The following is a 13,941-nucleotide window of genomic DNA, read 5'->3' as shown; positions in this document are numbered from 1 at the left end:
AATTGCAATGTTTGGCTTTAGACTCTGAGATGAAATATTTCTAAAATATCCAGGCAGCTATTAGACTGACATTGAAAATAAATATGAACATCATTTAAAAATATATATGTATATATAGACCTATTTTAGTTTCAAATTAAAAGCAAGCTAGATAGGTATCTGTTGTCATAAATAAAAATAAATAAAAAAATCCATCACCTGTCGTGTTGATAGGTTAACATGAACAGCTTCTGTTTAGTTGTAGGCAAATCATTTTAATAGACTTCACAATCAGGTCCGTAGATGTGTTCATTGTGGCTATTTTAAGCCATGTCCCCGCGCAACACAGTGTTTAATGCGCACATTACGCATAACGCTTTATATGCGTAATTACGCACGAAAATGACTAAATGCATATCACGGCTGGAGACCATTGTTGGCTCGGTGTTCCTCTAAACTTTTCCATAATGCAAAGATGCTGGTGACAGAATTTCAATGGCCATCAACTCTCCCTTTCTAGCAGAATACACCAGCAGAGGGAAACAGATGCATAAACATTCAGGGCATCGTTCTCCCCGGCAGCAACAGACTCCTCCTATCCCCCACGTCCAATTAGTTATTATGGTCCGGCCCTTTAAGACGCAGCAGCGGGTCAGCAAGTGGTGTAGTGTTTCTCTAATTGAACTTCGCCCAATCAACAATAACTCGTTAGCAGTCGCTTTCTTTTTCTTGCTGCTTGAGACAGCTTTTTCCCCCTTGCAGGGATTCACCCCCTCCAGTCTGTTACTTCCTAAAGATCTACATGGAGCTTGGCAGAGGAGCTGCGACTCTCTGAGGGGGAATACAGTCCGGCTGCCTTTACAACTACGCCCGAAGCATGGTTATTTTGGAGGAAAGTTCTCAGGCGAGCTAAGTTGCGGCATTCGGCTTTAAGTGTCAAAATATAGAGGGGTCTGCGAGAACGCCTAGCACCAGAGGAAACACTTGTGGACGCTTAAAACTGCCATTTGAATGAAATAATCAACTTTCCTGGAAGCAGCGATTCTTCGGGACTGCGATGACCTCCAGTAAAGACATGAAGGCAGGCTCGGTGTTACAGTCAAGCGGCGAGGAGAGGAGACGGGCTCCCTTGGACCAGCTGCCACCACCGGCCAACTCCAACAAGCCTTTGACGCCGTTCAGCATTGAGGATATCCTTAACAAACCCTCGGTAAAGAAGTCAGTCGCCAGTATCTGTCCGCCGAGAGTGCTGGAGAAAGTAACGGGCTCTAACTCTGCGAGGAACGGGATCACCACTCCCTCCTCGCCGCTGTGCGCACTGGAGGAGCTCGCCAGCAAAACGTTTAAGGGTCTAGAAGTCAGCGTTATCCAGGCAGCAGAAGGTAAAGACTGTATGTATCTTTAATCCTTATTATGTAAATTAATTTTCGGATAGACTGAACAACTGTTTTTGAAGGAAAGCAAGCGCCATAACACAGCTGACTCACAGCTGACATTAGTGCTAGCTGGTTTGTTTTTACTTTAAATGTGGACACGCTAAGACAGCTGTATAGGAATGCGTAACAGTAGAAGATAAGAAATGGAAAATGCCACTTTTACACATTAAATGTGCATGCATAGGATCCAATAAATTGATAAAAAATTGGCTAATAAACAGCGTGCTGTCAAAAAGCCAATTCGGCATTATGGCCTACTCCATGCTATGTTGGTTTAACTGACTTAAATTATAAACTTAAATGACACACTCACTATGTAAACACCGTTACACTGCAACATTAATAAACCAGACAATTGTAATATTTCCTTAAATTGTTGTCTGGCCCAAAACATGGTGAGGGATTCGCCAGTTGGATGAACTGTTACACATGTTTTTCAGTGCCATTTGTTTTGACAATGTTGGCAGACATTTAAAAAGTATCCGCTCAGTGTTATCCAGACAGGGGCCCGCGATTCAGCAAGTTCTTGGAATTCGTCTCATCGTTATTGGAATCAAGTGAAAAATAAATATAATATTTTTGCTTCAGGGAAAAAGGCAAAACCAAGCATGTAAACAGAGGACAGGCCTGTTAAGCACTGCCGTCTGTTGATGCTGTAGTTTAGGAGGGGGGAAAGTGTGTGACCCTTGCGGTTGTTTCATTCGTCTAGTATGTTTTCTTCTTCCACCCCCTCCAAGGTCGTGAGCATGTCAACGCTTTCGGACAGAGGCAGACGTCAAAAAAGAGGAGAAAGTCGCGGACAGCCTTCACAAACCACCAGATTTACGAGCTGGAGAAGAGGTTTTTGTACCAGAAGTACCTTTCTCCGGCCGACCGCGACCAGATCGCGCAGCAGCTGGGGCTCTCCAACGCGCAGGTGATCACCTGGTTTCAGAACCGCAGGGCCAAACTCAAGCGGGACCTGGAGGAGATGAAAGCGGACGTGGAGTCGCTAAAGAAAATCAACCCACAGACCCTGCAAAAGCTCGTCAGCATGGACAGCATAGAGGAGTCGCAGGGTGGGGGCCCCGAGGCCAGGTCGCCCAGTGTCTCCCCCACCTCGCAAGGACACCGGGCCTTCCCACAGTCCCCCTCCTCATCCAGAGACCAAACCACGGATGAATTCTCGGAGGACGACGAGGAAATCGAGGTGGACGATTGACAGTCAGGGGGGCTGTGGTTTTCATAAGCAACAACAAAAAAGAATATTAAAAAGGGGGCATTTTTTTTCTTCCCAAACTTTTGCACGGATATTGACAAAAAAAAAGGAGAATATAGGCTATACATAAAAAAAAAAACATTTCAGGAACGATTTTTTTTCCTCTCCTCCTCCTCTTTTTTTCCTTCATTTTAATTTATTAATCGGACTTGTAAAGCTTCCAAGTCTGTCGTTTGAGTTCCACCACAATATTTGAGGAATATCGGGTTTCCTTTAAGACACCTAACTGTTATGGTACAGTAAGACTGAAAAGTGTGTAAACGTGAATTCTTCACGGTTGTTTTGAAAGGGGGGGGGGGGAGGGTGGAAAGTTGTGCAATTACTTTTGTTTGTCATTTATTCACACTGTTCTGTTAAAGGAATCGGCTCTGCCAAATATTTATATCACACTTTGTTTTTATTTTTTTTTATTTTACATGCACAGCCCAGGGTCGATGTGTCAGTCCATCCCTCCTTAAGTGTAGTTTTTTTTTTCTTTCCTCTGAGCGAAAAGTGTTTCTGCAAGCATGCAGGCCTGTTGGAAGCGCAAAGGACGCATCAGTATTAGTAACGATTGCAAGCTTTTACACGCTCTGAGTTCTGTATATAGATCAAACATCCTATGCGATAATTTTATTGTAACATTCTATTTAATCAGCATCTATGTAAATAAAGGTTATATGATATTTCAAGAAGCTCTCGGCGCGATTGGGTGTGTGATTGTGCATTAAATAATACGATAAAATAGAATAACCCTAAATCAAAAATCTAAAGTAATGACATATTGGAATATGTCCCTGTAAAAATATTATTATTACACCAGAAGGAATGTGATTTTAAAGGGCAGTTACTATATTAGAAGGTCACAAAATTATGGAGAACGATGCTAAATCAAGGAATATTATAAGAAGTGTTAGGGTGACCTATAATCTCAGTACTGAGCACCGCAGGCACACTATAGGAATGCTATATGAGATAAAGTCCCACTCATATATGACTTTTATAAGAATATAATAACATTTGTACTGGGAGATTAAACAAATACATAAAATATTCACCCCTCCACACACAAAAAAACAACAACAAAAAATTTGCCCAGCTTGGTAAAAATCGGTCCTTTTGAATAATTGACCTGTGCTTTCAGCCTAGAAGTGCCATGACTTCAATTAGCTGCCGTCCACTGCCTTTATTCCCATTCTTTCGCCCCGCGTTGAATACATCTTGTCACAAGAAGGTCCCGGTCTGGCTGCGGTGTTAAGAAAAGCTTGCTCCCACCCCTGCGCCATATGTTTTCTTCCTCCTTCTATGGGTCGTCTTTAACACAACTAGTCGACATGATTGATTAGGTTAACCCGCCTTTGGCTTACATAAAACAGCTTCCACGGAGCCGTGGGCAATAATGGCACGCATCTGCCACTCTTGACTCGGGTTTGTTTGGAAAAAGAGAAGAAAAAAAAAGTCTCCCATGAATAGCAAATGGGTCAGTGTGAGGATCCTAATGAATACACCTCGATGGGAGGCAGTGGAAATGAAGCGGCGTGCTGCTGCTGTTGGCCGACCATTTGCAACAGTTTTGAGTTTGGTGTGTGCGTGCATGTGTGTGTGTGTGCGTATGAGGCGCTGTCGATCATGTTGTGATGCTACCATCTAAGTTAATTGTATTCTTTACTGTGAGACCCAAACACAGTATTTATTATTTGGGGTATAACTGGTATTGTTAGTAACTGAGTATGTGGATATCCGAGAGAGATAAAGAAAAAAAAAAATCGTGTTCCTTTTTAGTTTTTATTTTAAGTTCAGTGGGATCTCTCTTTTCCCTAAAATAGTAATAAAAAAAAATCGTAATAAAATAAAAATGATAATGATAAGCCCACTTATTTGGAAGGCGGATCAACCCGGTATTTCAAATCATTTTCGCAATGGATACTAATTAAGTCAGGCCATCTCAAGACAGACTTTGGGACTAAAAAGGAAACTAAAGGGCTTGTTAGGACAGATTTCTTTTTGTCTTTCTTTTGGGTGGTTAGAGAAACAGAGCAGGCTGTCGCACACAACAGAAGTAATCGACTGGAATCGTGGAGGTTGAAAAGTCAAGTAGGCCTTTTGTTATGGAGCCACTCTGCACTGGCAGGAGGAACAACACAGAGGATGGAGCTTTAAATAAAAGTCAGTGGAAGTCCTGATTCGATATAAAACTAAACACGAAAAGAACAGAGACCTACAGACTTTATAGGGAATTCCTTGTAAATTGTACTAAGCCCAATAATGATAATTTTATTCCAATTATCTCAGTGGCATTCCTATACTTTCCATATTGGTTTCATCTTATTCTTTTATTGTTGCATTTAAAACTGAAGAATATACAACAACTTAGCCCCTTAGCAAATCTATGAAAATGCCATTGACTTTTTTTTTTTAACAATTTCCACACTGAATGGTTGTATCAATAGCAGATTAATTTTTCATAATCATAGCTATATTCCTGTATTCCTTAAAATTGCAATAAAATCGCAGTTGAATTATACACGCAAGCAGTCTCTCCAAAATCGGCAGTCCCCTTTCCTTGGGGGCCCACATTTAGATGCACATTTTTCCGGTGTATTATGATCAGAAAAATCAAAGCCCAGAGGTGCCAAAAAAGACATTCTGCAATCTCACAGAGCGGTTCAACAGGAACATGAAATTCTTATTTTTGGCCTAAAAGGTCACAGCTTTAGGGGGTTATTGTTTTTTCAAAATACAGTGCCCTGAAGGGACTTGCTCAGGCTTAATAGGAGTGCATGGCTGGGGGGAAATAATATGCTTGTATGTGTATGTGTGTGTGTGTGTGCCTGTGTGTATGTTGTGCTGGGTGGAGGTTTACAGGGAGTTCATTTTATTAATAATTTGAAAACATGGCCACAGGGGCCTGATTTGAAACAACCAAAGGTTCAAATTAACCTCAAGATGTTAATAAGGTTATCTGAAAAATATATATATAAAAAACCGTCAAACGTGTTTTGGAAAATGAGACTTTAAAAATGTCAGCCCCCAAACTGTCCTTTTAACCTTTGTTTATGGTATAGCCTTTAGTTGTGAGAATATACAACAAGTCTTTAGTCCATACCTGCCTTATTCCATGTTATTGACCTCTGCATGGAAGACTGCCCCCAGTGATGAACACATGGTCTTCTTTTATATGAAATCTAAACTCCATTTCAAGCCTTTGACCTTTTAGACACATAAACACCAAGCACATTGTACAGTGGAACAAATGTATAAACTAGCGGTTACCTACACAATGTTACCAACTCATTAAGCACGTACTATTTTGTACTTCAGAGCAATGTCTCAATATGACATCCGAGATGCCACTAGTGCAACTTAGTAAAGTGTTGCTGAAATGTTCTGGCTGCTGCGGCACAGTCTACTTAGAAAGAGTAAAGACAGAATAAGGCTTGTATATATTATCCGCCCGTGTCAGGTTATCAGAGTCTTTCCTATCACTCTGGACAAGATCACACACATCAAAGCTTCCCTCCGGCCTGATGTCGGAAGAGCACCAAGTGTGCCACCTAGTGTTAAACTGCACTGTCTTCACAGTCAGTGCAAAACAGAGCTGGTTACGGAGAGAAACGATGGTCAGTGAAATTGTGCAAAAGATAAAGAGGTTTTTGTTTGAAATACATCTTGAACAGGGTCATCACTGTCAAGCCTACATCAGTGCAGACTGCTTTAATCCACCAAACCTTTTTGTCTGCAAGCTTTTAAAATGTGCAATAAAATATCACCACAGTTAGTGTCACATAAACATTTAAAAGATTCGGTGGAATGCCAGTTGGCCAAGCTGCTTTTACATTTTGTGATGGCAAATATGCCGCTTAAAGTAGCACTCAATCCCACTGATTTTACACATGAAGCTAAGTTTACTCACCATAAGTGCAACAGCGCCTGTGAAAACATGTGTATGTCTTCTGTGGCTGGGGAGGGAGCTTTCTAAAGTCAAAAACATTACCCCGCAACCCAAGTACCCCGATAAGACCACAAATAACTCGGCCTCTGTTGCAACAATTTGAATCGTTCTTATTAAAATCTGTCTCTTGCAAGTCCTCCAAGTTAATGGAAACAATAATAAATCACTTTGATTATTAATCCTCTTTAAGTCAACAAAAAACAACTATAAACAGGCCTTTAATACCAACAGATTTTGAGTAGGTCATGAAAGATCGAGTGCCTAGGCCATAGGATGTTTTGGCACTGTTGGAACAAAAAAAAAGGTCTTTCTAATGTCTAAGCAAAAACTAAATATGGATTTAAATTAATTTGCTTGGACATAATATATCTAAATCATCACTAGTACAGATATAGAAGTTGCTCATGACCTGAATTAGGATCAGCTGTATATCATCAAAGTGTGACAGGTAATATTAAGTACACCTGCATTAATCATGAACACAGCACAAACAAATATGTGACACATTGACTTACAATCGTTCAGATTACAGTAAGGTCAATTATAAATATGGTAAGAACATGACACAGCTGTAAATCTGCCTCGGGCAGGCTGAGAGCACCGGCGAGGGAGACCGCAGAGATCTGGACACCGAATGAGCTGCGAGTTACACGGTCGAGATAACAGACATACAACTACTGCTGCTCAGATACACCATGTTGCAGCTTTATGGCTATGACTCATGACATGCTTAGTGTTTGCCAGAGGGCAGGAAGCAGACTGAAAACAAAGTTTCTATGATCTGATGAAAACTGGCCTTTTTCACCATCATATAAAAACTGCACCATCAACAGAAACATACACTATACACTGTAGCAAAAAACCTGGTGGTGGTGACAGCATCCTGCTGTGGAGATACTTCTCTGAAACGCCGGAAGGCCTGGGAACATACACACCAAAAATCAGTAGAGAAAACCGAAAAAACAAACCTGTCTGCGAAAGAACTGCAAATTGGGTGAAGATGTATTTTCCCAGTATGATAATAACCTCAAACATAAAGCCAAAGCTACTCAGGAATGACTTCAAAATAACAATGGCTGGCCAAGTCAGAATCCAGAATTTGTAAAAGGACTTAGAATTACTGTTCACTCCTAGTCCCTATGAAACCTGACAGAGCTGGAGCAGATACAAAGAATGGGGAAAATGCAGTGTCCAGACAAAGTGCTCTTGCTACAGTTTCTTTAGTTGGGCAAGTAAGAGATTTGTTTCCACTTTCTTTGATGATTGTGATGAAACTACAATCACATCTTCTGAGATTCAAAGTTGTAAAACAATAATGAAAAACTTCCAAGAACTCCATAACAGAAAGCGACTGGTGTCAATGCACATCAGTACACTTTTATAATTAGAAACTATCCAAAATATTGATTTCTTACAAGTGTAAAAAAGGTGAATGCAAGACCACAGCATCATGTTAGAGCATATACAGTACAGGCCAAAAGTTTGGACACACCTTCAATGTGTTTCTTTATTTTCATGACTATTTACATTGTAGATTCTCACTGAAGGCATCAAAACTATGAATGAACACATATGGAATTATGTACTCAACAAAAAAAGTGTGAAATAACTTAAAACATGTCTTATATTTTAAATTACTCAAAGTAGCCACCCTTTGCTTTTTTGATAACTTTGCAAACCCTTGGTGTTCTCTCAATGAGCTTCATGAGGTAGTCACCTGAAATGGTTTTACCTTCACAGGTGTGCTTAGTCAGGGTTAATTAGTGGAATTTTTTCCCTTATTAATAAAAAAGCAAAGGGTGGCTACTTTAAAGAATCTAAAATAAAAGACATGTTTTCAGTCATTTCACACTTTTTTGTTAAGTACATAATTCCATGTGTTCATTCATAGTTTTGATGCCTTCAGTGAGAATATACTAAGTTAAAAAGTCATGAAAATAAAAAGGAAACGCATTGCATGAGAAAGTGTGTCCAAACTTTTGGCCTGTACTGTATAGCGTGTATGCTTCATATGATTTAGAAAAGTTGCAGGGTAAAGTTGACGTATCATTTTCCTTACTCATGTTAAATATGGTTTCCAAACAAGATAATGTAAATGTAACCATCTCTAGTTGTAACATGCTGGTGGTTCATACTTCTTTTACCCTCAATATTAACGTAAAAATGCAACACATAATTGTTACTGTATCATTAATCACACTTTGTGACGTAATGGTTATCACCAAAACCCATTCACTTTATCATTCTTTGTAAAGCTTATGTGACATTCAAAGTATAAGAAACTACAGAGATATTACAATTTAAGTTCAAATTAAATTAAACTGCAACAATTAAAAAGATATTTAATTTTTGTTAATATTATAAACTTTCTTCCCAACAGGGAGGACCACTCCACCTAGACAGATACAGAGATGCACACTCGCTAAGTGTTGTTTAGGTGTCGAGGCTTTTCGGTGTATCTATATGTAGATGAAAGCATACTGAAACCAAGTCATACAAACTTATTTTTCTCATTTCAAATTTATTTTCAAAAATACAAAAACAAGGAAAATAAGTATATGTACACAAACACTATTAAAATAGAATATGTATTGTACAAAATATGTACAGCTGTCCTCAGAGTGAAAACATGTCCTATCTGGTCCGTTTGTCCTTGATGGTGTAGTGCAGGACTAATGGTTGGGCCTAGGAGAGAAAAGATTTAAAATATTATGTGTGGGATGAAAACATTTAAAAAGGGAGTTATATGTAACTATTAACTTCTTTTAAATAGATGAAAAACTAAAAGTCAATTTTTCATTATGTGTCAAATCCAACATTGGGCTACATCTGGTCACTACACCACTGGATCGAAAATATTTACTTTAATTTGAGATTATGTAAAGTTGGGATTTGAAAATGGAATACAATGATTTTGTCCCCCCCCCCACAAGTTATAATTGAAATTTTCTATTCGCTGTTAGACATCTTCAGTGAGCTTTATCCTGATTTTCCAAATGAACAACAGTACAAAGAAAAGGTGTCCAAGTGTGAAGGAATGTATTGCTGGCACTAGTTAACAGTGGCTGTACCGTACCTTGCCAAACCAGTGTGAGAGCCATAACCGTTTCATGGTCATATGATCTGGCAGAGACTCGTTATTGAACAACATCTGGACCTACAGTGAGACCACACAAACAGATGTGAATGGGAATCTGAAAGGAGCATCTGCGATTATATTTTATATGAGGAACCTCTTTGCTGCTGGTAAAAGATACAGAAACACACCCCCCGCACACACACACTGAAAACACTTTGAGTTTGACCGCAACAGTGTCATCAAGACAAACAAATTGTTAAGCGTGGCTTAATCCCAATTATTAAAAACGGTTCTATAATGGAGGATTTAGCCGACACCGCCTTGACAGAGCCTCCACACCGAGAGCGAGTGACAGGAAATCCATTCATCCCGGCAAAGCTGAGTGACCAGGGAAACATGGCAAGTCTGTTGACTGAAGAAATCTGGACAAGGATAGAGCCATTAAGGCTCAAAAGCCAATCAAATTTCACATGTTTCTTTACTGTAGTGAATTTGTTTAATGAACCATCTTTTCAAGACAAGAGGCATTCAAATCTCCAAAACAAGCCTAACACAATAGTTATTCACCGATTGTTGGGAGTTATGGTAATCTCTAGCCAGTTTTTTTTTTTTAATGGCTTTTTTCCCCCCCATTTATTTGATAGGGACAGTGGATAGACAAGAAAGGGCTGCAGGTCGGATTCGAACCTGGGTTGCTGCAAAGGACTCTTAGTGGGTGAGCTAGAGGCCGCCACTGCCAACACTGCCTCGGATTGTATGATCGGCACTTGGCACTCAGCATTTGACTTCACAAAAATCCAGAAATTTGCAAAGTCTTAGCTCAATAAATAATTAATAAATGACAAAGGAGCCTTGCATGTCGTTCTTAGTTGGACATTGCAGAAACTGGCAACAACGCACTGTTGTTCCTAAACCGACCACTGATTTAGCAACAGTCAATATGTAAAAAGTAAAGAGTATGTTTACATGTGCACTGACAAATATATAATTATCCAAGAAATCTTTTTCTTCCGTAACATAGCAGCTGTAGTTTGTCTTTTGCAGAGTTTATAACGCAGCTCAATAGACATTTCCCACATTTGACTTCATTAGCATAGGTCAAATACATATTGACAAGCCTTTAATGTAGTGTCCTGTGTATCATAATGTCTTCTTTAATCGAGTCAGTGACGATTATTGACTGACCTGGTGTTTTTCCACGTTTAGTCGATGACAAAGCACTTTCCGTAGGTGTCTCACCTCCGCTCGGACAGAACAGCGAACAAACTTCTGCTGCGGAGACAAGGTCAAACAGATACACTGTCAAACTTCAGATGAGAAATATGATCAGTCCACGACAAGGTTGAAATCAAGAAGGCAATTCCAATAAATCACGACCAGCTGTACACTGGCGTTTATTACTCCAACTCGTGTGACCATCCCGCGGTAAGCTAGAAAGCTTTCTTGTTCTCTTGATTTCTTGTTTATAAGGCAGGTTAAAATGTCCGATTTACTGCAGTATTTAATATGCAACTGTACCATGGAAACATATCACCCTTTTTATGTTTGGATTTGTTTCCCAGAGTAAGTGGAACCACCTGTGCCGGAGTAGAAAGATATTTTTGGTATTGTTGTTCAGATGATGTAAAAAGCGTGTCGGTTATAACTGTCTCTTAAGTTGTGCCTGTAACACTAGAAGTACAGGCTGCTGTCTCTCGGCTGTCGTTATTAATTTTGGCATTCAAACATTTTAGTTTTTTAATGTCCATCCAAAGATCAATGTCACAAACTGTAACAGGGTGACAACACACATTTTCAGCACACAAGAAGTGTAAACTAATAACAAGGTAACCGCGTATCGACAGGGTGTGGCATGCTCCTGTTCAAATTTAGATTTACAGTGAAGGAAAAACCCAGCTTACTGCAGGACGTTTTCCGGTCCCAACAGACTTATTACACACTCTTAAGCCATAGAGCTTAACTTCCTTTTTCCACCTGAATGCACTGAAAGACAGTATTTCTTTAAAAGAGGAAGAAATGTATTTTACTGAATTTCCACCTCAGTAAAAACAGTGCATTATGATTAGATGTGCAGGGGAGAGAGAACAGCATGTAACAAAGGTTACGAGTGAAATTCAATTCAAAAATTGCCAGCCTATTTTACAAGTTCACAAAGAGGTTAGAGTGAAACACAACTGCATACGCCAAGAGTCAGGAATGGAACCAATGAAGCTGCATTACATAAGGTAACATTAGCCACAACAATAAACATTTCAATTTCACAAGTGGTCAAAGAGGACATGGCTGGATGATGATAATGCCCTAACACTTGCAGCAGTCACCAGATCACTTCACTGAAACTCACATCCGGCGCGCAACTTTGTTCAAGTTTTGAATATTCTTCTCATACTGTACAACCAGATTAAAAGCCCAAAACAACAAGACCCTGGTCTGTTATAACTAGACATCTGGCCCACCCTTCCATGGAAACTTAGGGAACTGACTGATAGCCTAGCCTGTCAAGAATCTTCTACAGAAAATTTGCTATAGTGAAAACATATTTAAAACAAAGAACATTTCAAATCTTGATTTGAGCCCAAACTTGGATGAGAGACTTGTGTACCAAACAGGCATGTGTTAAACAAGGGTGCCCTCTGCTGGCTGACTAAAGTCTTTGCAGTGTATAGAACAACATTGGCTGGGCAGTGTGGATAATAAGCACAATGGAATGACACGTTTTATGCGTTTTAGTTAAATTGCTCCCCCAAAGATCTTTGTTCAAATCTTGATTCAGTATAATCCAAGCATTATACAATCCCAATTCCCTTGTCATACACACACACGTCCCTCGACAAATGGGCCTGTCAAGAGGATCCAGCCACATAGGGGAAAACCCCAGTTATAACTGACATGGTAAGCATTTTTTTCAGTTTAGTGGGTTTGAAACTGCTTAAAAAGCTGTGCTTAAATTGCCATGTTAATATTTATATGAATAGGCACGAGGAAACGCTTTGAGAATGAGCATACTATGACACTAATGCAGCCATTAAACAATCAATGTAAACGACGATTGTAGAACTTGCTGCTGTATGCTAAATAGTATTCAACATTTATCTTGCACTATTGTTCTTTTATGCCACATTCAGAACAAAGGAAAAATAAGGGGCATTTTAATTGTCTGGTGCCCTGGTCAATTTGAAGCAAAGGCTAGAAAAAAAAAAGGTATTTGTTGGACATAAATATTTATAATTGTGTGATGTTTGGATTAATAATTTTTTTTTGATCTTCTTAAGTCCTACCAGTCAGCACTAGTGAAGCCAACACTGAGTCAACATCTTGGACATCTAGCCTCAAGCTGTTAGTCGAAAACACCACAACACTTTTCTCAAAAAGTTTGGTTGGTAAACAGCGATACAAATTATATGTCTGGTGTATTTGTTCCACTTATCCCTGTCTCTGTGTGAGTAGGAGGCCGCCACAGTAACACGCTTTGAGGGCTGATTTCTGCTGTTGCTGCAGATGTCATTGTGCCATGTATTTGCTTAGCAGTTAAGGGTAGAAAATATGACTTGTTCAGGCTTCAAAAATGTGCCCCATAAGACGTGTTTTGCACGGTTGTGAAAACCTGCTCAACAATTTACACAGACTTTATTGAAATGCAATGCTGATACTATCTGAGCCGAGTTTTCCAGTAAGCGCTTTGAAAGCATCCATAACCAGCTCAACAATTTACACAGACTTTATTGAAATGCAATGCTGATACTATCTGGGATAATTTATTGGTATATATGACATACCTGGAGAGTAAGTTTTGTTTTATCTTTTCCAGTAAGCGACGAACTGTAAAGACAAAAATGTAAATGTGTAAAAATGTATGTTAGACAAGATATAACTTTTATTTTTTTACACATTTAGCAACATATTTTACTTATCTCATTGGAAAAAAAAAAATACACCACCAGAGACAAAAACTTACCTTAGCCTTTCTAAACACAGCGAAACCTGCTCATCATATCTGTAGAAGTGGGCTTTTGAATGGTCGAAGCTTGTGTACGGTAAACCTGCCGCATCGGGTACAGCATCTAGTGACAAGGAAAATACACTTTTACATTTACAAATCAAAGTACACAGTAATTACCATGTCTTTGACCGGGGAAGGGTTGTGGCAATGTAGTCTGCAAAACAGAACAGCAACTAGCTGCAAACTGCAAGTCAGATACAGAAGCAGGTTACCATCCATCCATCCATCCAAGCAAGGAGCACTTTGAGGAACTCCTGA

The 13,941-nt window shown here is 39.5% G+C and overlaps 2 protein-coding genes across 3 annotated transcripts in view; one reads left to right on the top strand and one right to left on the bottom strand.

Annotated features, from left to right (window-relative positions):
- Positions 1–654: 654 nt before the first annotated feature.
- Positions 655–2,700, top strand: lbx2 (ladybird homeobox 2). Of its 2 annotated transcripts, none has more exons than XM_028589959.1 (2): positions 655–1,361; positions 2,153–2,700. In XM_028589959.1, exons 1-2 carry the CDS (start codon positions 1,037–1,039, stop codon positions 2,614–2,616), a joined length of 789 nt encoding a protein of 262 aa, XP_028445760.1. In that variant the 5' UTR covers positions 655–1,036; the 3' UTR covers positions 2,617–2,700. The 2 variants fall into 2 exon arrangements, with proteins under 2 accessions (XP_028445760.1, XP_028445759.1); XM_028589958.1 differs by having other exon boundaries at positions 655–1,370.
- Positions 2,701–9,105: 6,405 nt separating this feature from the next.
- Positions 9,106–13,941, bottom strand: part of pcgf1 (polycomb group ring finger 1) — an 8,075-nt gene continuing 3,239 nt past the window's right edge. Inside the window, exons 4-8 of the mRNA XM_028590191.1 lie at positions 13,639–13,744; positions 13,460–13,502; positions 10,869–10,955; positions 9,681–9,761; positions 9,106–9,289 (exon numbers count right to left, since the gene is read on the bottom strand). Coding sequence (XP_028445992.1) covers positions 9,239–9,289; positions 9,681–9,761; positions 10,869–10,955; positions 13,460–13,502; positions 13,639–13,744 — 368 coding nt within the window. The 3' untranslated portion in view covers positions 9,106–9,238. The remainder of the gene's footprint in view (positions 9,290–9,680; positions 9,762–10,868; positions 10,956–13,459; positions 13,503–13,638; positions 13,745–13,941) is intronic.

Source organism: Perca flavescens, chromosome 10 (assembly GCF_004354835.1).
Source record: "Perca flavescens isolate YP-PL-M2 chromosome 10, PFLA_1.0, whole genome shotgun sequence".
Lineage (NCBI taxonomy): Eukaryota > Metazoa > Chordata > Actinopteri > Perciformes > Percidae > Perca > Perca flavescens.
The sequence above is the reverse complement of the archived record's forward strand: the minus strand, read 5'-3'. Positions and strand labels throughout refer to the sequence as shown.

Excerpts from the sequence above, each read along its gene's own strand:
- lbx2 (XM_028589958.1), top strand. The coding sequence starts at position 1,037 with ATGACCTCCAGTAAAGACATGAAGGCAGGCTCGGTGTTACAGTCAAGC. Across the intron at positions 1,371-2,152 it reads GGCAGCAGAAGGTAAAGACT|GTCGTGAGCATGTCAACGCT; the intron begins GTATGTATCTTT and ends ACCCCCTCCAAG.